General features: G+C 44.3%; 3 protein-coding genes across 9 annotated transcripts in view; 1 reads left to right on the forward strand and 2 right to left on the reverse strand.

Moving 5' to 3' along the window:
• Positions 1 to 213: 213 nt before the first annotated feature.
• On the reverse strand, positions 214 to 13739 carry DARS2 (aspartyl-tRNA synthetase 2, mitochondrial). 3 transcript variants are annotated; one of them, XM_051624710.1, is made up of 18 exons: positions 13525 to 13728; positions 12422 to 12521; positions 10984 to 11050; positions 10640 to 10741; positions 9292 to 9387; positions 9048 to 9171; positions 8251 to 8297; positions 7250 to 7356; positions 6411 to 6480; positions 5678 to 5857; positions 4915 to 5022; positions 3949 to 4011; positions 3617 to 3769; positions 2580 to 2798; positions 1995 to 2105; positions 1725 to 1800; positions 865 to 1091; positions 214 to 569 (listed from the first exon to the last, which is right to left on the reverse strand). In XM_051624710.1, exons 1-17 carry the CDS (start codon positions 13604 to 13606, stop codon positions 880 to 882), a joined length of 1917 nt encoding a protein of 638 aa, XP_051480670.1. In that variant the 5' UTR covers positions 13607 to 13728; the 3' UTR covers positions 214 to 569; positions 865 to 879. The 3 variants fall into 3 exon arrangements, with proteins under 3 accessions (XP_051480670.1, XP_051480671.1, XP_051480672.1); XM_051624711.1 differs by having other exon boundaries at positions 214 to 1091; positions 13525 to 13739; XM_051624712.1 differs by lacking the exons at positions 214 to 569; positions 865 to 1091; positions 1725 to 1800; positions 1995 to 2105 and having other exon boundaries at positions 2684 to 2798; positions 3591 to 3769.
• Positions 13740 to 14195: 456 nt separating this feature from the next.
• On the forward strand, positions 14196 to 18285 carry CENPL (centromere protein L). The gene is made up of 4 exons (XM_051624717.1): positions 14196 to 14360; positions 14467 to 14718; positions 15422 to 15964; positions 17304 to 18285. The coding sequence occupies exons 1-4, from the start codon at positions 14208 to 14210 to the stop codon at positions 17373 to 17375; spliced, it is 1020 nt and encodes a 339-aa protein (XP_051480677.1). The 5' UTR covers positions 14196 to 14207; the 3' UTR covers positions 17376 to 18285.
• KLHL20 (kelch like family member 20) overlaps positions 16928 to 23186 on the reverse strand; it is a 28189-nt gene continuing 21930 nt past the window's right edge. For 2 of the 5 annotated variants that reach the window (XM_051624705.1, XM_051624704.1), the window contains 2 exons: positions 21272 to 21352; positions 16928 to 17042 (listed from right to left, as the gene is read on the reverse strand). In XM_051624705.1, the coding sequence (XP_051480665.1) occupies positions 16934 to 17042; positions 21272 to 21352 (190 nt within the window). In that variant the 3' untranslated portion in view covers positions 16928 to 16933. Of the gene's footprint in view, positions 17043 to 19408; positions 21353 to 23186 lie in introns of those variants that run through there. The other 3 variants (XM_051624708.1, XM_051624707.1, XM_051624706.1) reach the window with 2 other exon arrangements.

Consider the following 23186-nt stretch of genomic DNA (forward strand, 5'->3'; position numbering starts at 1 on the left):
GCACTGTGGCTGTTCCGGTGTGGGACAGGGATGGACAGTTGTTTGCAAAGAATGTTTGCTGCTGCAGGTTTGCAGGACCAGGCAGAATTCCCAGAAGACTAGCAATCCTGCTATGCTGTCACAGATTTCTCTCACCTCCTGAAGGGTTCAGAGGTCATAAAAACTGGCAGCTTGATCTTGTAGAGAAAGCCCAAAGCCAAGCTCAGTCAAAACCACTTTGCCAGATAAACTTTATTTACAAACACACAAACTTTAGACTTAGTGTGCTGAAAAGCACCAGGACCACAAGCCCCAAAGACAGATCATCACCTCTTTGATGAGCATTATGAGCACAACTGTTTCAAATTACAAAAACACTTCTCTTCCCCTCTTTAAAGCCCCCATGGCAAGTTCTGGATAATATTGTATCCTCCAACATGCTACAAGCTGCTGGTTGCATGAAGTGTTGCTGTGAAGCATCCAGAGACCTTGGCCCTGCACAGCACTGCCCTTCTGTAACAGTCCGCAGCTAGAAGTTTCAATGATCATCAGGAATACAAACCATCTGCCAGGGAAGCTCATACTAACTCCTGGAAATGGGAGGAGAAATAATTTACAAAGGGCATGGAAAAAAAATGAGATCCCATCGCCAGTCCAGCATGACACCCCGAAGCCAACATTCTAAATATCCTAGGCTAAAATTATGTTCTTTCCTTTTGCTTCTCTACTCCTCCTTTCCATTACCAATCCAAAGGTGAATTTCTCTTGGGGAGTCCATTCAGTCCTGAAGCTGCCACAGCACAGTGGTGCTGCAGTGTCCCCCACCCTCTCATAACAGCTGATGTTTCCTGAACTGAATTCTTCTACTTAAGAGGCTGTAACTACCTCTGGTTAAACAGATCAGCAGACATCACTGGCTTTAAGACAGTTTTGTTTTGCCTCTTTTTCTGCAAGTGGCCAGGAAACCTGGATGTGATATGGCTCTAGTTCTTCTGGAGTGACATAGTCTGGAGCATTGCCCATCAGGTCCCGTCCCCTGAAGGATTTAGGAAAGGCAATGACATCTCGGATACTCGGAGCGTCAACGATGAGAGAGATCAGCCTGTCAAGTCCTAGAAAACAAATTGGTGAACCATTTGAGTTATGGCCCTATATTACTTCCTCTGAGTCAGAAAAATCAGAAAGATGGAGTAGGTAATATTACTGAGCTTGAAGAATAAAAACTGAAGCAAGTAAGCGGGGGAAAAATGAACCCTGAGCAGTAGCAGAGAAACAGAATTGCCTCAAGAGCAGAAAAGCCAAGGAAAAATAAGCTTTTCAATGTTAGCAAAAAATTCTGCAGCACACCAAGGACTGTAAGACAGAGTGTCTTTGCCAAGACAGTATAACAAGCCAGGGCAGTTGAGTCACAGGAACACTGCCAGGGCTCTGCTGATCTGCTCAAACAAAGCTCTTGGTCAGCCCCTTCTGAAGGATTACAAGAAGTAGGAGGAATTAAAAAAAGAACAAAAGTCTCTGGGTGAATGGATGGAGGGAAATCACACTGGAAGACCACAGGTTAAAATGCTAGCTTTGGTTTCTGGGGGAGGTTTTTTTGGTGGGGTTTTGTTGTTTGGTTGGCTTTTTTTAAACCACAAACTTGCAAGGTTCTAGAAAAAAAAGTCTGACATTCCTGGGACCTAATATGCCAAGAAAAGAAAAAAGTCCCATGACACCTGCATCCTGGAGAGCTACAGGGCACTTACCTAAAGCGATTCCTCCATGAGGTGGAGCTCCAAACTCCAAAGCCTCAAGCAGGTGGGAAAGCACCTCAGAATCCTCCTGCAAAATGACATAAGTGTCACTGGAGAAACAAGGCTCTTCCTACTAGTAATGCAAGATGAAGGGATGATGACTCAGGGCTAGGAGTTATATTTCTCTAAGAAGCACACGGGTGTCTCTGACAGAATCTGAAGTGGCTATTTAAGTCAAATAGCCATCTCCAAGAGGATGTTAGAGACATCCACAGGTGTTACCTTCAGCACATTCTCCAGCACAAAACGCTGCAGTTCTGCACTATGAATTCTGATGGAGCCACCTCCAACTTCACTGCCATTCAGCACAAGGTCATAGTGTTGGCTACGGGCCTGCAGAAAGAAATTAAGCACCTTGGCATGACTGGGGCACAGCTGCATCTAACACCAGCCTGCACAGACAGCAAAAACACTGGGAATGAAGCCATGACATACTACAACACTGCTCTTTCAGTTGCAGTACAGGTACCTGTCCTTTGGGGGTCACAGACTGCTGCTGACAGAGGTGGGAACAGTACAAAACCTTTTACAAAGTTGATCAAAAAGCTGAAGCAACACAGGATGGGTCAGAATAACTCCTCTCCTTCAGCAACTGTTTCCTATAAGCCCCTCTTGTCAGGGGCACACAGGGATATTTGCCACTCACAGTAACCTGGAAGCCATCTCTTCCAAGCAGACTTGTACAATACACAGTCAGTTCCATGATCCTTAAAACCTTTTTTCACACTAAGAACAGCTCCTCCCTGCCCAGTTTTCCATGACACAAAGCTATAAAAAAGCCAGTCTGGCAGGCATGAAGTCAGTTACCTTTGCAGGATCTGAATAGAGGAGGCTGGTATCTGAAGGATGAGGGGCAGTGAAGGGGTGATGAGCAGATTCCAGTTGAGTGGGATTTTCTTCCCTTGGAAGGAAAAGGGGGAAATCCACCACCCACAGGAAGTGAAAAGCTGCAGGATCACGAAGTACCAGCCCAGCTGCCTCAAGGAGATCAGCACTCTCCAACCTCAGGCTTCCTAAAGCAGAGCACTGCAGGAGAGAAGGGAAAGAACCAGACAGGGCAAATTTTACTGTCAGGGAAGTCACTCAAACACCAACCAGGGAAAAGTGTTTCCTAAAGGTAGTATCACAGACAGCATCAGCTGTCATGCATTGCTGCCTTAAACACTTTTACTTTCTCTCCCAACAGACAGTCCCTTCCTGCTGAGGCAGCTCCAGGGTTTGACAAAGAAAGGCAAGGAAGGAGCTGGAAAGCTCATTTTCTTGCTAATTTTCCATCTTCACAGAACTGTCCCAGACTAACCTCAAGGTCTACACAAATGTGGATTGACTGGGGAAGCATAGGTAAAATCTGCACTTTGCAGACAGGGAAATTAAGGCACAGAAAGAGAATATGACCAAATTTTGGCTATCAAGCAAAGCATGACACCTTGTCATACAGCAACACTTGGAAGGCATCGTCTGCTGGCAAGAACAAGAGAAGGGCAGGGACAGAATCTCTTGTCACTGCTGCTAATTAGCTTCACTCATCTGCTTATGGGAGACAAAATGACCTAGTTGACCTTGTTTTCCAATCTCTAGAGGTACAATACTTGAAAAGTTAAGGTGAGAGAAAAGGAGGCACTGATTCTTTCCTGGTTTATATTCCAGCCTTCATTTCAGTTACAAGTGATCCCCAGAATCTGACTGGGGGAAATATGCTGTTGCTCTAGCTTCAGCTCTAGAGAAACACAGAATTAGATTATGACCTATTTTATTAATAAGAAGAATCAGACTGAGGTCAGATAACATCAAAGCCATCATCAGCAACATTCAACTCACACAGCCACCCAGTAAATGCTTCCTACCACTTGCTTGTGTTCACCAGCTGCCAGCAGCACCACATCATCCACCTGCATGTTCAGTGCTTGGATGAGCTCAGACTGCTGCTTCTCACCAAGAAACTTTGTAAGCAGAGACTTCAAGCTTCCATCAGGTCTGCAGGTAATTTCCATGATTTCCTAAAGAAAGGGAAGACTCTGTTCAGCTCAGTGCTGCCCTCTCGTGTCTTGAAGCATCACAGGTGCAGGCACTGACCCAGCTATTAGAAACTGCTCTTCTACCCTCCTCTGCCTGCAACTGCCTGCATACACACTTTGTCATTCACCATTTCCAAGCTACAGCAGTGTTTCTGTCTCACCTGGTTAAACTGGGATTTTGCAGACTCCTTTAAGGACTCCAAATCTTTATTTTTAAGATATCTCTGGAGAAAAAGTAAGGGAAGGCACATTAAACATCAGCAAAATATATGGAAAGGTTGACTCTCGTGCAAAGAAATGCAGTAGATGTGAGGACCTGCCTCAAATCTTTATTTCTTTTCAGCTACTCTGATGTTAGAGGGGGTCAAGAATCCACTTCTGCTTTGCTGAAATTCACACCTTAGTGCCCTCTCTCCCGTGGGAAGCCAGTAACTTGCACTTTGTGTCAGAATTAACAATCCCAAGAGAAACCATGGTCAGAGAGTTCCATTTCCCAAATCAAACTCAGTGTTTAGTGGATTTTTTTTCCCATACTGCCCAAACTGCAAAGACACCCAGAGCCAGAATTAAATCTGCTTCCCTGCCAAAACAGATGGCTACTTCAAATCATCTTCTACATCAATTGTCAGCCTTGGCTTTGGTCTGTGACGTTCTCATCACGAGACCCAAGTTGTGCCCACAAATGCAGCAAAAGCAAACATGAGAAGGGCACTGTAGACACCTGACCTTTCTCTCACTGATCCAGAACAGAGCTGTGCCATAACTGGCTATATTTCAACCTCTCATCACAGGGTACAATTTATTATTGAGATGCACATCAGAAGCCATCCTTGACAAAAGCAGGCTGAAACCCCAAGAAGCTTCCCTAGCCTCAAAGGGTTTGCAGCTCTGTTTTCTGCCTCCTCTTCCTGAGAAAAATATATTCTTCCTGTCACTTGACTGTCTCCATTCCCCTCTTCTAACACCACCCAGCCCAACCTGATGTCAATCACAACCCATCCCAAGTTCCCTGAAAGGCATTACTCCCCCAGGAAAAGCAAGGAACATTTCCCTACTAACAAAGAAATTCAAATTGGTATTTCATTATCTCACATAAACCATAAGCAGTGTGTAAAAGCATCACTTACCACTCCCTGAGGGATACAAAAGGCCTTGACAGCACCACGTGGGTAACTGAGTGCCTTCTGCACAAACTGGATGTCTGACCTTCTTAGCAAGTCACCAATATCCACTATCTGAGAAAGAGGAGACCACAGGAAAAAGCAACAGTGGTAGGAACATGAAGCAAAAATCCTGCACCTGTATCTTAACACCTTGAACACCATTCCCTAGGATATAATTTCTTTGCTCAGAGAAACCAGATTGTTCACAGGAAGAAGCAAATGGGCCCAAGCTGCAATAACCATTGGGAAGCTCAACACTGCAGGAACAGAAGTGCAAGACAGCCAGGAAAACCTGAGATAGTGACATCCCACCACAGTGAAGAGAAATGTATGCTGACAAAGAGACCCCCAAAATTAATTCCTGGGGAAATGCAAGATGCTTTCTTGCTTTTCTATACTGTTCCTCTTAATAGATAACACCACTGATCTGTGGATGCCTTAGGGGCTTCTGTTCTTAAGACAGTCAAGAGATATTGCTTCCTAACGCTTCATTAATTTTAAAATAAAATGTTGTAAAAACATACATTTTCCCACAACCAAATAATCAAACCCTCCCTTCTCCAAGAGAGGATTATCTGTACAAAGCAGCAATGATGGGATAGACACCTTGGGTAAGATACAGCATAAAGAACTCCAGCCAAACACGTACACATGATTGAAACAAAAGTTATTCTTCAAACATCACCAGAAAGGAGAAGCTACAAAATTCCAATGGGCAAACTCTCACCTTCATCCCAAAACGAGTGTCTGGTTTATCACTCCCATACTCAGCCAGTGCCTCCTCATATGTCATGGAAGGGAAGGGAGTTGTAATAGAGCCTCTTCCCTCAGGCCACGAATATTGCAGGAGGCCCTCTATGAGTCTCTGGATCCCACCTTGATCTACAAATGACATCTCTATATCTATCTTAAAACAGAAAACAGAGGGGATTCTGTATTATCTACGGGTTTTTACACTGCTACTTGCAGAAGCTCTTGACTAGAAAGAAACAATACACCACATGAAATCACAGCATGACTGCATTAAACTGAGGATGTGCTTATGACCTCAGTACAGCCTGATGACTCAGGCAACAATCTCCTCAGAGAAGTGAACGAGGTAATGATGACAAGGACAGAGCAAGAAACCTTGGATGAGCCAGGCTAACTCTGCCTGGGATCTCAAGGCTGAGGAAGAGGATGCCTGACCCAGAAGGACAGGACAAGATTGCATCACCAAGCACAATGACTGCTGCAGCACAGTTCCCACACCTACAGCACCTGGGACTGTGCAGCCAGCCATGGACAGTAACCCCTCTGTACACCTCCCACACTGACTTCAAGGGCCTGTGTTTGGGAAACACACAGCAAACAACATGGTGGCCCCAAGCAGCAAAAGAGCCTGCAGAAAACAGGGAGCCAGAAGAGAAAACAAGCTGTCTGGGGTGAGGAGAAGGGGAAAGGCAGAGTGAGCTGGTTACCTGGGTGAATTCAGGCTGCCTGTCAGGCCGGGAACCTTCATCTCGGTAGCAGCGAGCAACCTGGAAGTACCTGCAAGAGTATTTTTACTTAGAAAACACTTTAAAGTAACAAGTTAAATCGTGGGTAAAGAAGTGATCACACAAAAAATTAAAAAGAAAAAAAAAAAAAGAAAAAGGGAGGTCTGTTCCCTTTGCAACAGTTGATCATATCCTTGATTGTTCCCATCCCCTCAGAAGCAACTGAATCCATCTCCAGCCAGACCTCCGGAGGCTGTGGAGGCTCCCAGGTGAGCTGTGTCCCAGCAGGGACATACTCAACCCCCCTCCCACCTTCTGCTCCAAACCTGGACCCTGCTAAGGGCCATGCTAAACTCGGTCACAATCAAGACCTGGCCTGCAGATCACTGCATGAGCAACTGTCTCCCTCTCCTTCAGTTTAATTTGGAGGCACAAGCCCAGTAAAAAAAGCTGTGCACTCATGCACCCTGAGAACATGTTTTCCTTGTCTCAGTCCTGCTGAGCTGCCCAGACTCATCACAAATAGTTCTACAGGTTACTCTTGGAAAGGCTCTTCAGGAAGCCTGCTTCAGATCAGGTTTCCATTTAAAACCACAGTGAAGATTTCAACCTCCAAAGAGGATGCATTTCCTCTTACAGGCATTATTGCTGAGGGGAAAAGGGTCTGGCTTTCCTGGAAAGTCTCAAGTATTTAAAGATCCCTCTTCAAAACACAAAAGCCATGACAGTAAGTTTTCGGGGAAGTATCCAAAACCTCACAAATTGAAGCAAGTAAACCCTGGACATGACAGGCAGAGAACAAGAGTCCAAAAAACTCTTACCTGTCCAGGCCTCCAACCATGAGGAGCTGCTTGAACTGCTGAGGACTCTGAGGCAGAGAGTAGAACTTGCCTGTTTCCCTCGAGGGCACAAGGAATTCTTTTGCTCCCTGGCATCAAAAGGAAGAGAGAAGCTTACAGGACTCAGCAAATAAGTGGCCTCAATTCCTTCCATTACAGGCCTTAGGAACTTCTTGTTTTCCAAAGCTTTGGAAATGACAAAGGGATTTATATTTTTGAGAAGGGCAATGGGATTGCTGCCTTATTTTCACAGTCAGCCAAGCTAAATACAATAAAATTCAGTAGCTGGTGTTTCCATGGAGAAACTTTTTTAAAAAGAATTGAGAATTTCTAAGCACTCATCTCAAAGTAAAAAGAAAAGTGACAAGACAAATTAAAACAACATCAGTGAGTGTGTTTCCTAACCTATGAGTCAGTTTTTCACACCTCTGCTATAGACCTTCTTTCCATTCACCCAGAAGACTGAAACACTGAACTTCTGAGCAAGAGATGCCAGCACAGCAATTAAATCTATGTCAATCAAGTGGTAATAAAATGCACAGTCCTCTCAGAATTCTCTAGGAATTGCAGCACAGGGTGCCCTTTCCAAGGTAGTTACAGTTTTCAATGGATTTTGCAGAACTCCTTCCCTCCCCATCTTTTGCTCCCACCAGAGACATATCCCTACCATTGAGCTCTGCTCAACTATTGAATCAAAACTAGTGCCAACATCACAGATTCTTTTGCAGCAATAAGGTTAAACATACACAGGACTAAAGCCTCACACTGCATTCTAGTGCAGAAACAGGGTGGATCATTACTGGGAGATTGGACTCTGCAATGGGCAATCACACAGCTTCAGACACAGCTATTTTGCAGAAGCAAATGTGGAATTGTAAGCTAACAACCCAGCCTAGAAGTGCACCAGGAAAGGACCAATTATTCAACCATGAACTGCCTATGCAATCACAGGAGCTAAAAGGCATTACTAAGAGAACACGTACCCCTGGGGTTCTCTTGAAGAGGGTGGGAGTTTCCACATCCACAAACCCTGAGGAACAAACACATCCTTCAGATAGGGAATATGCTGACAGCAAGGATGACTAGTATAACACAAAGTAGGCTAGACTACAGTTACTCTGCACAACAGGTAGTCCAGCACACCACGTAGCCCCTCAAAATCTACAGATTTCTGTTCTGTTTCACACTCTCAAAAAGTCTAGGACAGCCTCATTTCTTTCCCTCTTCCCTTTACCATCTGCTCTAAGAGTCATACTTTAAAACCCTGTGCACTGGAATCTACAGATTTTGATGCTTCTAGAAGTAACGTGTAATGACAGATTTAAAGGCTCTGAGCTAATCATCCTCCCAGAACTGTTGATGACAGAGGACTCCATAGAGGCTGAAAAACTGTTAATTCTCCACCCATTGTGAACCAAGCTTTATTTTTCCAGAACAGACTTCCCAATTTTAAGGTAAGCACAAGGCCTAGAAGAAATCCACCCCCTTGACATGCCACAAGTTGGGTGACCAAAAGAGGGAAACTACCAGCCAAAGGCCTTTTCTCACTGGATACAGCTTATATGAAACAATTGATTTGTAGCCTGCTAAGAGATTTCAACACACTTTGCTCTTCAGGCCCCCTCTAAAGTGCCCACTGCCAGCAGATCTGTCCTCACTAAGTGGGACCAGTTTGGAGTAGCAAATTGATTGGCAATCCCTCCCAGCAACAGGAAACAGAAGAAGGGAGGGCTGAAATGTTGTTTGCTGCACTCGTTTGCTCTTCAAGCATGTTTCTTACCATGGAGGTTACACAGATATTCCCTCATCCTCATCACCATCTGTGACCTCAGCCTCAGGTTGTGCTGCAGCTGGAAGCTTCTCAAGTCCAAGTAGCGATACTGCATCCGTAAGGCCTCTGATTTCTGGAGACAGAGGGGGATTTCAGGATTAAGAGACAAAATTCAGATTGCACGTCCAGTGAAGCTGCTCCTGAAGTCGCAGGACAAAAGGGGGAAGGGGGGAAAAAGGAAAAACACAGACACCTTGATAAAATCCTTGATTTCAAAAGGTAGCTTCTTGCAAGAGTTTAGGATCTCTGCAGTCTCTGCCTTCACTTCAATATCCCCTGTAGGCATTTTCTGGAGCAAAGAGGCAAGAAAGAAAATTAATATTCAAAACTCAGGGAAAATTGGACACAGGTATTTTACATACAGTCAGGAGGAAAAAAGAAAGCCCTGTGATTATCCTCCCTGCCTTCAAGCACAGCATAACACAGAGAGCTTCTCTCAAGGGTGGGTTTCTCCTGCATTTGCCTTCTGCTCAGAAAAATAGAAGTCACCTCATGAAAGACAAAGTTCTTTCCCAGTAGGATACTGATGATCTCTGTGAGATGTAGAACTACTTTTCATTTACCTTTTCCTTGAAGGACATGCTGAGCACAGAGGAGCAGCCAGGCACAGACCTTTCTAAGGCACACGTACTTGCACAAAATACTGGTTCCATTATCTTCAGTGAAACCATGCACTATACATTTTAGTGTGCATCAGCAGCATCAGAACATTATAAGAACCATCAGTTCTTAACACTACCCAAAACAGGCAACTTGTTAGGAACTTCTCAGAACTTCCAGTTCTGAACACCAGTTCTCAGAACTAGCTTCCTTTTTCCCAGATCCCCAGGGAGAACAGACAGCTTCCCCCACTCAGCACTGGGCCACACCAAGGTTTGTTCAATCCTACAGAATTCCTTCTGTTTACCAGGGAAAAGCATCTACAAACTTCCAACAAAATGATAAATTATTAAAAGAAACAAAGGCATGGCTTGAAGCCTGCATTATTTATGGAAATCTGTAAGTGGTCAGAACAATAAAAATCATGGCCAGAGCAAAGAAACAAAACAAAAAAAAATCATGGTTATAAATCCAAGCTCTCTTTTTAAGCCTGTCAATGATGGGATACACACAATCCTGACAGATTAATCTATGGCTGATGACAGTGAGAGCTGAGGAATGCACAACATAAAAATAATAATAATTATTTGACCTCTGTTTCCTATACAATGAGAACAGCAAAAACTGTTACTAGTGAGAAAAAGGTCATCACATGCTGTGGGATTTGTGATGACATTTCTTCTCAAGAAAAAGAAATTATCTCAGCCACACTTTGAAAGCCTGAAAAATCTGGCCATTATCCTTTCAAAGGGCTAGGATACAATTTAATTGGTGGGTGTTCAATGTGCTTTGAGGTTCTCTAAGTTACATGTCATAGCTATTTTTCCTCACATTATCCAAGGATAGGCACCCAGAGACCACGGCAAAGATAAGACACAAAACCTACCATAATCCTACTGTTCACAAGGAATAAAAGCCCTGAGAGACCCCAACATTCTCACCGGATTCTCCTGCCCTGGGGGCCGAGGGGACACAACTCCAGTCACTCGCACAACGGACTCCACTGGGGCATTAGACAAGAGCTTCTTCACATGGGAATGTGCCTGCAAGAAGATGCCAATGGTTCAAAGAACAGGACAACTGCACCATGCTCAAAGGACTAATGGCCCAGGATCACTCCTCAGAACGCAGAGGAAACTGCATTAATGTTTCTACTGCTGTGTCAGATCCATGCTCTCACAATGTCTACTTGTGAGTCAGTCTGACAAAGTGCCTCTGCTGGACCCAAGGTGCCAAAGGGAAAAAGCCAAAAACAACAGAGACTCAATATTTTGGTAGCACTTACCTCATCCTGGGGAATGATGATCTGGGTCAGTCCCTGGAAATCCCTCAAAACCAGGAACAGGCCTTGTCTGATTCACGAAAAACACAAAGGGAAAACGTTGATTTGTTTTTTTTCAAGCATTCTGTAGTCTTCTGCTTTTTAAGCCAAAGCAACCAGCTGCTTTCTGTACCTTGGGGCTAATCTCAAAGCACTCCCAAGCAATGTATGTACAGATACTTTTCCCATATCTGAACAAATTCAGGTTCTGCCCAGCCACAGACAAACAATGCTCAAATAACCAGGAGTGGCAGGATTTTAATTTAAACATTAATCCACGTCAAGCAGGGATTCTGAAGATGTGCAATCTCCTGCTGTGAAACATGGTTCAGAGAAATACATTGAGATGAGCAATAAAACTAAAGTTGACATGGATAGAAAACAAACATCCAACCACATAACAAGGAGAACACTAGTCCAATACAAATTTTCACATGAAAAACCAACACTCCTCGACCTAGTCATAAATCTTGATCACCTCAGCTGCAGCAGACCCAGCTACCACTGCACTTAATCCATCCAGAAGCAGTCAAACAGAACACACTCCAGCTGCCTTTAAAAGCAAGACCACCACCACCTCATTGCCATAGCACTGTTTCCTGGAGCTCCAACAGGGACTGTTCAAAAATAAGATGCTCAGGACCTTCTGAAAACAAACCCACACAGACCATCACTGCAGGACAATGCTGGGTAAAGAACAGCCTCTCTGAACCAGACAATGCATAAGGCGACTTTTGGCACAAACCAGTGTCACCAAAGCCACAGGAACTATCTTCATTTTACAAGCACATCCCCCAGAATATTTTGGAGCACCATCCATGCTCTATGTAGACATGTTTTTCACCCTACGTTTACAGAACGTTCGACTCCCTTAGGAATGATGACATCCCGCCACCTACAGCCAACTCTTGGAATTAACATTTCATTCTCTGCTTACTACTTTTTCTGAGTGCTTCTATTCAAAACAAAGAAAAAGCTTTAATACTTTAAATATGCATCACTAGGTGCTTGCAGTTGAAGATACAAACAAGATCATTTGCTTAAAATTTAAGGACCCCATATAAAAGAAATCACTTGCTCACAGCTATTAAGAGTTGCTATAAATATGCCACTACTTGTTTTCTCTTCTATACAACAAGGGCAATGATATTTAACAGCTCTACAGTGTTGCTTGAGGCTCAATTAACATTTGGATGAAACTCTGAAACGTTAAATACTCATCTGGCACAGTTGTCAACTGTTTTACTTCAGAAGTGGCAACTGCAGGATATGATAAAGATAACCTGAAGTTATCTGAAAAAACCTGAAGTCAACCTGAAAAAAAGTGTTGGAATCCAGGTCTAAAGCATATATTGGATCTGCAAAAGAAGTTATCTCCATTTTCACTTTGTTTTGCACTTACCTTTGATACTGAATCCATCCATACAGTGTGACCTCTTGCCCCACATGAGCAGAACGCAGCTCCCCACAAGTGTTGGTCCGAGTGACAAAGCTGTTGAAGTCTTGGATAAAAACAGCAAATAACTTTATGGCTTTTACAGACAAGCAAGACAAAACAGAGTTGCCCCCCAGCACCAATCTAATTTAGACATATGCAGAGAAATTACTTCATAGCTCCCCACTACAACTGCTATGACCTTAGGATATAAATGCAACACGAGATTATTCTGAGTGATTTTTAAGAGGAATTATTTCTGTCTCTCAGCCAAACTTGCAGACAGAAATCTGAACACAGGCCTGATGCAAACTACTGCCCTGCAGACTTCAGGGGCAAGAGAAGGAGAAGCTCAGTCCCAAGGCACACCAACAATTCCACTCTTGAACTTAGGAGACACGGGAAAAAGAAAGCCTAACAAGGCAAGACTGAAACACACTGACACCCACCAGGGGGGTGTAAATTGAATGGTTCCCTGCCTTCAACTGCTGGTAAAAGGCCTGAACCATGATTACAGAAGATTTTTCCCAGACCCCAGAGTGCCTGGCACCCTGACTTAAGTTACAAAACGAAGCACAACATTTACAGAGTGTGCTAGAGCTGCAGCTTGCAAGGGTAAATCTGAAGGATGCTATCACTTAGATGTATCTACAAATATGATTATACGAACTAGTTTCCCTTGCTACCCTCCTCACAGCCTAAAGGCTGCATAAAAAGGGGAAGGAGGGTTTTTTTCCTATTAGGCCACCCTTGTTGTTTATAGACTGTGTGCTGCAGAAGGGGGGGGAGGAGGAAAGGAAGACGAAAGCTCAAAGAAAGGCAACCAAATCGCTTTTGACGTATTTTAAACGACGATTCGCTGCGAGATGCCAAAAAAAGTCAAACAAAACCAACATTTAGAGATGGTAGTTACAATTAGCCAGGGGGGAAAAAACTATTTATCACGAGGGCGCCCTGAGACGGCTCTGCAGGCTGCCGGGACTTAGTTACCCCCCAAAAAAAATCAAAAGCAAAGCAAACCACACAGCCCCGAAGAGGCGGCGGGGATAAGATGAAGGTTTGGTCCTCACCTGGAGCTGCCGGTGCCGCCCGGTGCAGGGCCCGGGGCAGGGCCCGGGGCAGGAGTCGGGGCAGGAGCCGGGGCAGGGCCATAGGACTGAGGGGGGAGAGACTGAGGGGGGAGAGAGAGACTGAGGGGGGAGAGAGAGACTGAGGGGGGAGAGAGAGACTGAGGGGGGAGAGACCTGAGGGGGAAGACCTGAGGGGGAGAGAGAGACTGAGAGGGGAGAGAGAGACTGAGGGGGGAGAGAGAGACTGAGGGGGAAGACCTGAGGGGGAGAGAGAGACTGAGAGGGGAAGAGAATGAGGGGGAAGAGAATGAGGGGGAGAGAGAGACTGAGGGGGAGAGAGAGACTGAGGGGGAAGAGACTGAGGGGGAAGAGACTGAGGGGGAAGAGACTGAGGGGGAGACAGGAGGGGGAAGAGACTGAGGGGGGAGACCTGAGGGGAGCCCTGAGGGGGAGCCAGGAGGGGGAAGAGACTGAGGGGAGCCCTGAGGGGAGCCCTGAGGGGGAGACAGGAGGGGGAAGAGACTGAGGGGAGCCCTGAGGGGAGCCCTGAGGGGGAGCCAGGAGGACCCGGGGGAGCCAGGAGGACCCGGCGCAGCCGCCCCCGCCGCCAAGATGGCGCCGCCCCGCCCCGCGGCGCGGGGGCTGACGGGAGGGCGGTTGGGCGGGCGCGGCGCGGGCCCGGGATGGCGGGCGGGGAGGCGGCGGGGCGGCCCAGCCTGGGGCGGCCCAGCCTGGGGCGGCTCTCCCGGGGGCCGCCGTTCGGCAGGACGCACAGCCGCTTCGGGCTCAGCCTCAGCCCCAGCGACCGGCTGCTCCCGCCGGCGTCGCGCTCGCAGGTAGGGCGGGGTTGGGGCGGTGAGGCCTGCTCGGGCCCCCTCCGCCGGGCCTTGGCCCAGCGCGCTCGCCTCAGGGCCCGTCCTGATTGTTGTGTTTTACTCGAAGGAAATCCTAGATCCTCAGAGAACGGCGTTTCTGCTGCGGAAGAAGTGGACGTTATACAGCGTGACCCCCCTGTACAGGTTCTGTGAGGGCCGGCTGAAGGAGTATTCCCGCCTGCTCGGGGCTTTCATCGCCGCCGAGAGGCAGAAGGGCCTGGCGGTGGAAGTGGGGGTGGAACCGGACATCAAGGTGGTCCTGTCCAGCCTGCCAGACCTGAAAGGCAGCGAGAAAGACCAGGCTGCCATTCTCGTGCAGGTAAGGAGCCCTCCTGGCAGTTCTGAGAATTGTAACTTGAGATTTACAAGCGGCTTTTCCTATCATTAAACTCTTAAACGAAACACCCGAACAGCCTAAATCCTAGCTGTGTGGAATAACTGCAGTATCTGTTGAGGTTTCAGGAAAAGTGTCTTTCACTGGAACAGAACATCTCATAAAGAATGCATATGTTTAATTGCATTTTTTAGTTCATCTGTCTGGCAAGACCAGGGTTAAGACTATAAGGAGCAATCCTCTCTGTTCTAGCTCACCAGTCAGTTTACTGCAAGAAGTTGGGCGTGTTAATTTCCTGGATCAAGTTGGTATAATCCTACCTCCTGGCCAGAACTCAGGTCTAACTAATATTTCTGAAATGCTGTGTCTCAAGTGGAAGATGCCACTGAAATGCCACGTTCAGTATGGTAATGGTTATATGATGCAGCACATAGGGTTGCTCTTTTTAAGCAGTGTAAACTCCTCTTTCAGGACTGTTCTTAGTGAAGTGCTTTTCCTGGTGTTTCCAGCAGAATTGCAGATATCTTTGTGATAGAATGGACAGGCTGAATAACTGTATGAGCTTTACAGGAAAGAATGTTGCATGCAAGGTCTTGAGAAAAACCTTCTACCCAACAGCCGAAGGCGTCAACAAAAAAAAACCCAAACTTGCTCTGTAGCATTCAAGTATTTATTTTCTCTGTCCCAGCTTTCTACCAGATCAGCAGCTTCCAAAAAAAATTCAGAGGAGAAACTGCTGTGGTCGGGCTGGTTCTGCTGTGTGGCTGGAGATGAGCTTTCTGAGCACCTGCCAGGGGACTTCACTTGTTTGCCTCTGTTCCTTGTCAGCGGGGCCGAGTGTTACACCTCCATTGTTGGAACCTGGTTTCAGAAGACTTTTGACTGCTGCTTTCGTCGTTTAGCCATCAGCCCTCTCAACCTCAGCTGGATGGCAGCTATGTGGACTGGATGCAAAGTGGACAAAGCTTCATCTGCCATGGAACTTGTTTTCTCTGTCCCCCGTCTGTCCCAGCCTCTGGATATCTCGTACGCCATTCACCCCGAGGATGCAAAAGCTCTGTGGGACACGGTCCAGAAAACTCCAGGAGAGATCACTCAGGAAGAGGTGGATGTCTTCATGGACTGCCTTTACTCTCACTTCCACAGGCACTTTAAGATCCACTTGTCAGCTACAAAACTGGTGAAAGTTTCTACAGCAATTGCCTCGGCACATTGTGATGGCGTCATTAAGGTGAGGTCTTAGGTAGTATGTTTTCCTAATTAATGCTAGCTAAAAATAGCTGTACCTGTCTAGAAATGCCATCTATTTAAAAACTAACATTTCCTGTTTCTTATACATCAGTTTCTGCAAAAAATTGTTTAACTCTCAGCTTTTTCTTTAATTTGTTCTGGGGTTGGGGCAGCTATAAATTCTACTGTTGTATGGCAGCAGAAGATATTAACCCTAGTCTTGGGTCAGAAATAGGTGGATTAGCTGTGGTATGAACAGGAAGGTTTCTTTGTCCATTGGCCAAAACTTAAGACTTTAAAATATCCCAAACTTAAGGAAAAAAATCTTAAAATTCATTAATAACTGCAATACTAGAAAGTAAGACAGACAAATCTAATGAATCTACTATATGGAAATAACTGGTGTGCAGGTGAGCTAAGAAATGGATGATCTTAAGAGTCAAAACACCTTCCTTAAAACTACTTCACCTGTAATCCTTTCCATAAAGGTACTGCTTTCTCTGAAGAGATGTCTGTAATATGCTTTAAAACCATGGATTAATCCTTCCTGAAGTTTCTTCAAGGAATACAGTTAAAGAACACTGTGTAAATGCAATGGCTTAAATTTAGTCCATCCATGTGCTGACTTCATTGTTCTGTGTACAGAGGGAACGTTGGAGGCTGTAACTGGGACTCCACTCATCCATGTTTTTCCTGGAGCAGGAGTCCCTCAAATACAAGGCAATCAGCTTTGCTGGGATTTCTTAACAATTTTGGCCTTTGGTAGGACAACTGCAAAGCATAAGTGTCAGTGTTACATTGCCTTTTTTATCTGGAGCAGTTAAAAAGTGGCTTGAAACAACTTCTTACACTGCAGGTGTGTCAACACAAGATACTCAACTGATCAGGCTTTCTGCAGAAGGGTTCTCTTCAACACACCCATGTGTTGTGTCAACTCAGTTGTGGCCCTTCCATCGTGGGGATAATGAGTTCAAGTCAGACATACATTCAGCACAGGAAAATAGGAGTATACAAGGAAACTGGTATAGTCTCCTTCAGCCAAAGGAGCAGAAGTTCTAGGATTCTCACCTTCTGAAAAGCTGGAATAGAAGCAGGGTGTTTCTTGGGTACCTTGCTTCATGTGGGACAGAAGCAGAAGTCAGAGGGCTCTAAAAGCAGCATGTGGCATGTATGTGTTCTCCCTATCCGGGCTCAAAAGAGTAACAAAGCTACCTTGCAAACAACAATAGAGAAGCTGACTGATCAGTTGGAATATTTAGTAGTTGGTTTTCAACCATTTAAGGGCTTGGAAATCTGCAGTTTTTGTTTTGACATGTCTTTTTTTTTTTCCCCCCCTGCAGTTTCTTCGAAGCCAGTACCTAACTGGAGTGCTGATGCTACTGACAGAACTAGCCATCTCTCAGATACAGTGAGAGACACTCCAGCAAATCTCCATGCTAAAAACACTTGTTGGAAGATGATGTATGTTGAGAAGCTGGCTGGAAAAACACTCCAGCAGCATCTTCTTTCCTTTCATGATGGCTGCCCAAAGTTGGACTCAACACCTGCATTCAACACCATATCTAGCTGTAGTTCAATGCCATGCACAGCAAAGACAAGCAGATGTTTGGCCCTATAGAAAGGGCTACAACCTCTAATAGTTTCTTAAGCACCTTTGTTATATCATAGTTGCTCTGTTCATTGATGCAGACTCTTGGATGCAACTTATTGACAAGTTTTTCTATTGTTTTGAATAGCAAATTGCTTTTCACTTAACTAGACAGCCCAAGCTGTACAGACCTTAGCCTGAGCTAACCTGTGACTCCTCCTGGGCCAGGCCAAATGCAAAGTCAAGCACACCTAAAAAAGGCTACATGCTGTACAACCCAGAGCAGAAAAAACCAGGTCTCTGACTTCCTTTACAGCTGGCTAAGGATGGTTGGTAACAGTAATGAAGTGTCCACCTACAGCCCAGCTGGGCTAAGGTGAACAGCATGAGACTGACAACTGCCTTGTGTGTCCAGCTTGTTGGTCCTCTCAAACAAGTTAATGCATAGGAAAGGGAGGTCTGTGTGTAAGCTAGACATATTTATCATATTTTGCCTGATGTTTGTTGTCTTGGATGTAATCTTGTAGGCCAGAGACCTTTGGGGGTTGGAGCTGTGGGTGATGGAATTTTGTACCAGATCTCTCCCTTCTACAGCAGGCAGGAGTGCAGAGAACTAGTGCACAGTGCCTGGCTCTAGCTTAAATGAGGAGAAAGGATTTAGAATAAGTGCATGCTAAATGTTATGATATTCATATTATAGTACTAAATAAAAGTTGCCATTTTTTGCCAATAGATTGGTCCTGAGTCAAGTGTGGTGCTTACTTCCAACTATAGCTTACCTGACTAAAATAAGAATTACTACCTACTACATATTCTTTGAGCAGCAAAAGGGAAGGTCTAGTTCCCTACACAATACACTTGTAGTGGCTTCACACTCGTGCTGCATCTCTAGGGTCTGATGAGTTTGTGCTGTGACCTTCCCCCTAAGTAGGGCTGCAAGTTTTCCCTTCTTTGCCCATCCATGTTTTAAGGATTTATTACTGATTATTGGCTATGCCTAAAAACACTTCATTCTTCTCCCCAGCAACATAACATGTAACTTCTTCACATGACATAACTGCACGCCTAGTTCCTAACCTACTTTTAATAATCTATTTCCAGAATTAGCCAAAGAAACATGCACTTGGTTTCAGGTTTTGTTACTAGTTGAAGACAGATTATTTTTGCATGTAAAGGTTGCAGTGAAGTGATAACTCCTACCCTGGCAGAAGCAGCTAAGCAATGTTCTGAAGGCCTTGACAGGCCTGCAGCTATTTAAACCACCACTTGTGATGCTCTGGTTTCTTTTAATGCAACCCCTTAGGCAAAGTTTGCTATCTCAATTTAGAGGAACACTGGGTAAAGCAGGAGTAGGAGGTCTGACATAACTGGCATCTGTACTTGATTTGACAATAGGTCTGTTCCACCCACAGCTTAGTTTTCATTCTAATGCCCAGCTCTTTCCAACTAATTTGTATAAATAATGTCTAAAAAAATAAATTCTGTATAGCCTCTTTTAACCTCTTCCTTGCCTTAAGAACACAGACTAATAGCATGTGACCCTCCAATGCACTAAATGAACTACAGCCATATTCAGCTTTCAAGAGTGATGCTTTCACACAAGAAAAGCTACTTCCTTTCCTTCTCTTTTTCACCTGCAGTTAAGTCAACAGAGCTAGATTTACCCAGCCAGGCCAGATGCTTTCTTGCAGAGAAAGCTGGCTCTGAATGATGTGCTTCTAAGCAATAGAAGGTAATGCTAACCAGCAGTTTAAAGCCTTTTTTTAAAAAAAATTATACCTAAAACAAGCAACATCTGTGTCCAAACAACCTATACAAAAGCACAGCCCACTGCTTTCACTCAAACAACAAACAAAGAACAGCGTAGAAGAAATTTATTAAGATAGCACTATTTATACAAGTTACTCATGCTAGAAAAAAGCATAAATGATACATGTAAACATCTGTTTACAGAATACTTGTTTTCCTTGTAAAGGTGCAAATGATCTTTGTTATGTAAACACAAGAATACCGACCTTTAGGGGAAAAGGGGCTTTTAAAAAAGTTTCAATGACCTATTTATTACTGTATTGTAATTTTTACTATATTCAAGCACATTAAAATCTGAGTTACATGAATCAAAGTATGAAGTTAAAGAATTTAAGATGTCAGCACTGCCTTTTTCATCTCCAGAATTTACAAGTCTTTTACTCTTTTAAAAACAGACATAATAAGGTCCAACATTGTATCAGGTGCAAAAGGTCATTCTTTCACACTAGATAGAAATTACAGTACAAACATAACAGAACCTTTGAGTTTAGAGTTCATCTTTCTTCTCCCCCCACCCCTGGGTGTCCCCACAACCACTGAGACATGCCAGTTTCTCACAGTGCCAGCAAACAGTCCTTCCCCTCCAAACTGTTTCATGAGTCTCACACCTTTCCCAGCCCATAACAAACACAGGCAAAGTGCATAAAAATCATTAAAAGGGAGGGCACCACCTCATCAAGGTCAATGTTTTACAGTGGGAATTCTACAGACACAGGCAGGAGGGCAGCTCAGGTGGTGCTGGTCTAAGCTTTTCTCAGCAAGAGCTGACTGGGGGTTTGCTCTTCTAGCAAGAACCTGAGACATGTTGATCTAGGCTGGTCAGAATTAGCGGATGAAACTGCATCCCAGCTTCAGACAAGAACTGATGTCTAGCAGGCAACGTGAGAAAAAGGTTTTCGTAAGTAGGCAACAACTAGTTGTTTCTAGGTTCACGTACAGGGGAGGGGAGAGACAAGAGCTGAACTTTTGTACCATACACTGTACAGTAAAAAGGCATCATTTGTAATCCTTTTCACTCTCACCCTTTTTTGGGCACTTCACTGATTCAGTCGATAGATGAGAGTTCCAGTTCTACCTTCTTGCGTCCACAGCAAGACTGAAAAGATAATCAGGGCACCCATCCTCACAGCTTTCCTGTACTCTTAAGAGACCCTAAAACATACCACAAGGGTTGGAACCACAATAGCTGGCAGGACATAGCCCTGCCCTAACTACCAGCTTGTCAAAACTCAATTCACACACGCACATATACATATATATATATATATAAAAACATATATATATATGCAGACATACATATGTATATAAAAAGCTGGAATTATTGTTGAGGGATTCAACAAAAAAACATGATACAAATTAAATGAAAAAATAAATATACTCTGTGCACAGAAAAAAAAGCTCCTGTGCAAAGGTGGCACCTTGCAGGTCAAGTACTTTTTTTTTGAAGCTCTCTGTAAATAAGGCAAAAGCAATGTTTTCTGTGTCACTCTCCTCTTTCACCCACCACACAGCTGCCACATCCACTGCTCACACAGCAGGAGGGAAAGCAGGAAACCTCCCTCCTTACCAGACTCCCAGTATAGCACGTAGTCTCTACATTGTTTATGCTACAGTAACTTTTACAGTTTGGTTTGTTCAAAAAACGTAGATTATTTAGAAAAAATACGGACATAAGCATCACTTCTACTTTTGTCCAGTGGTTCCCTGGAAGTCTGACAACGTGGTTTCCTATTGGGCACACACTCTCACAGAAGTTTTTTTGTTATAATTCCATAGGAGGAGTCACCAGCAAAGAGTTACATTGGATCTAGACCGTGCATACTAGAGCTGCAAAGAGGTCCAGTGTCAACAAGTCTCTTCAGTTTTTCTAGGAATGAGAACCAAGGGGTGTCCCTCCCTCTGGGTGCTTACCATATATGGGATTCACAGTGTGTCATTTTGATAACCCCTACTCCTCCTCCCAGCCGCCGATAGTTCATCCCACCATACAACCTGCAAAAGACAAGGTTTCAGTGGTCACACTGGTTCATCCTTCATGGGAAAGGTTGAACCCTCAACCCTTGTAAGCACAATGACACCATTTTTAAATGAAGTGGACCATGACAAGTAAGTTGGTAGCAGCTGTTTTATACACTTCCAAGGTAAACAGCTGTATTTGATCATGCGTTTCTCAAACCAGAAACTGATGCTCCTTTTGACACCTCTCTTTTCTGTTACTTGAGTAATCATTTGCTTTCTCCCTGTCTGGTAAGGTGCAAGGCAGAAAAGAACTTTGCAGGCTGTAGTTGACCTTGGGCTACATTTTGGGTAACACAAGAGCAAGGACAGGTTTGCTACTTACAATACAACTAATTTATTTTCTATTTCTAACACCCTAAATTCAGCTGATCCAACCAAGATGTAAGACAACCCAAGCACCATCTGTTTCTCAAAAATGTGTTTCTGAAATGGTGCCTGTACTTCACATGGAAATTTCATCCCTCTAGACTCCAGCATCCTACTCACTTGAGCTGCATATTCCCCTCTGTGCCACTGAAGTCTGCTGGCAGAAGCAGGAGAAGCAAGTTCTTCAAACAACTCCTAGCAATGCAATCTGTTCAATCTGAATTGTGTCAGAAGCATTTTTTGGTCAGGCTACACAAGTAAAAAAATACCTTTCACAGAGCAAGAAGTTGAGCAAACACTAAAGGCAAGACTACAGATGATGATCATCTGTATTGAATGCAGTGGAAGAAAAAAAACCCAGAAGCTAGGTACTTTGAACAACCTCCTAACTTCTGTGAATGTCCAGGCAGTAACTCCTAACTCTAGACATCTCATTACTGTCACTGGAAATAGCTGAAACCATCCAGCTAAGGAATATGAAGAAGTAGGTATCACTCTCTACTCAACTGTTTTTCTCAGCTGTTCAAAAGGCATTGTCCATAACTCACCATAACATAGGGAAGTTCCTCCACTGCTTTTTATGACCACTCATCTCACAGGGAAAGGGTTCATCTACTAGTGTTAGTAGACTGGAAGGGATAAGGACATTAATTTCCTTCTGTTCCCCACCACTGCCAGATTACTAAAGCAGCAAGATTATAGATAGGAGGTTGAAATGTAACACTAAATAGATTTGGGAATACATACACAGGCAATTGCTTTCAAGTGTATTTATGAATAGAAAAGAAAGAGGAAAAGTGGCCTTTCTGCTCAGTATGTGGTTTTGGTCAGCAGTTTTGTATTACTTCCCTCAGCTTTAAAATCAAATGGAATTCTTCTAACTGCTGTCTTGCTGTCTTGAAAGAACATCATATGGTCCAAGTGTTCTCTTTCAGCTCCTCCAAAAGGATGTGGAAATCAGAGCCTCAGCTTGAAAGCAAAAAATGAGTAGGCTGAATTCCACATCATGACTGTTAGCTCCTTCTGCTAAGGGCAAGGTTAGTTTTATTGGGAAGCAGAAGAGACTCAGCCCAAGATAAACAGAAGGGAGAACTCTCTCTCAGTGGGGTCCATTTTTGTTATGTTCAAAAGCAGCACTTCAAAATCAAACCAGGTTTTGGTATGACCTTTTGCTTGCTACCCAACAAGCCTGCTAAATCTTTTATTTTCTCTGGATCTCAATTATCTACCTTATACACCATCTTCCTACCTGCAAAAGTTGCAGTAAAGACTTTATTCATTAAGTGCTGGTTAAATCTCTTGGGATCCTTAGATGGGAAAAACCACAGAAAACTAATTCCTAATATGGAGTTGATGGCTGGAATTCAAGCAGAAATCTGCAAGACAATGTTTCTCAACTGCTAAAGTCATAGATATGGGGATGCTGGAGGTAAATGGCATA

Source organism: Apus apus, chromosome 7 (genome assembly GCF_020740795.1).
Source record: "Apus apus isolate bApuApu2 chromosome 7, bApuApu2.pri.cur, whole genome shotgun sequence".
Taxonomy (NCBI): Eukaryota; Metazoa; Chordata; class Aves; order Apodiformes; family Apodidae; genus Apus; species Apus apus.

Excerpts from the sequence above, each read along its gene's own strand:
- CENPL (XM_051624717.1), top strand. The coding sequence starts at position 14,208 with ATGGCGGGCGGGGAGGCGGCGGGGCGGCCCAGCCTGGGGCGGCCCAGC. Across the intron at positions 14,719-15,421 it reads AGGCTGCCATTCTCGTGCAG|CTTTCTACCAGATCAGCAGC; the intron begins GTAAGGAGCCCT and ends TCTCTGTCCCAG. Across the intron at positions 15,965-17,303 it reads ATTGTGATGGCGTCATTAAG|TTTCTTCGAAGCCAGTACCT; the intron begins GTGAGGTCTTAG and ends CCCCCCCTGCAG.
- DARS2 (XM_051624711.1), bottom strand. The coding sequence starts at position 13,606 with ATGGCCCTGCCCCGGCTCCTGCCCCGACTCCTGCCCCGGGCCCTGCCC. Across the intron at positions 12,522-13,524 it reads GGCGGCACCGGCAGCTCCAG|ACTTCAACAGCTTTGTCACT; the intron begins GTGAGGACCAAA and ends TTTTTATCCAAG. Across the intron at positions 5,858-6,410 it reads GGCAGCCTGAATTCACCCAG|ATAGATATAGAGATGTCATT; the intron begins GTAACCAGCTCA and ends TTCTGTTTTAAG.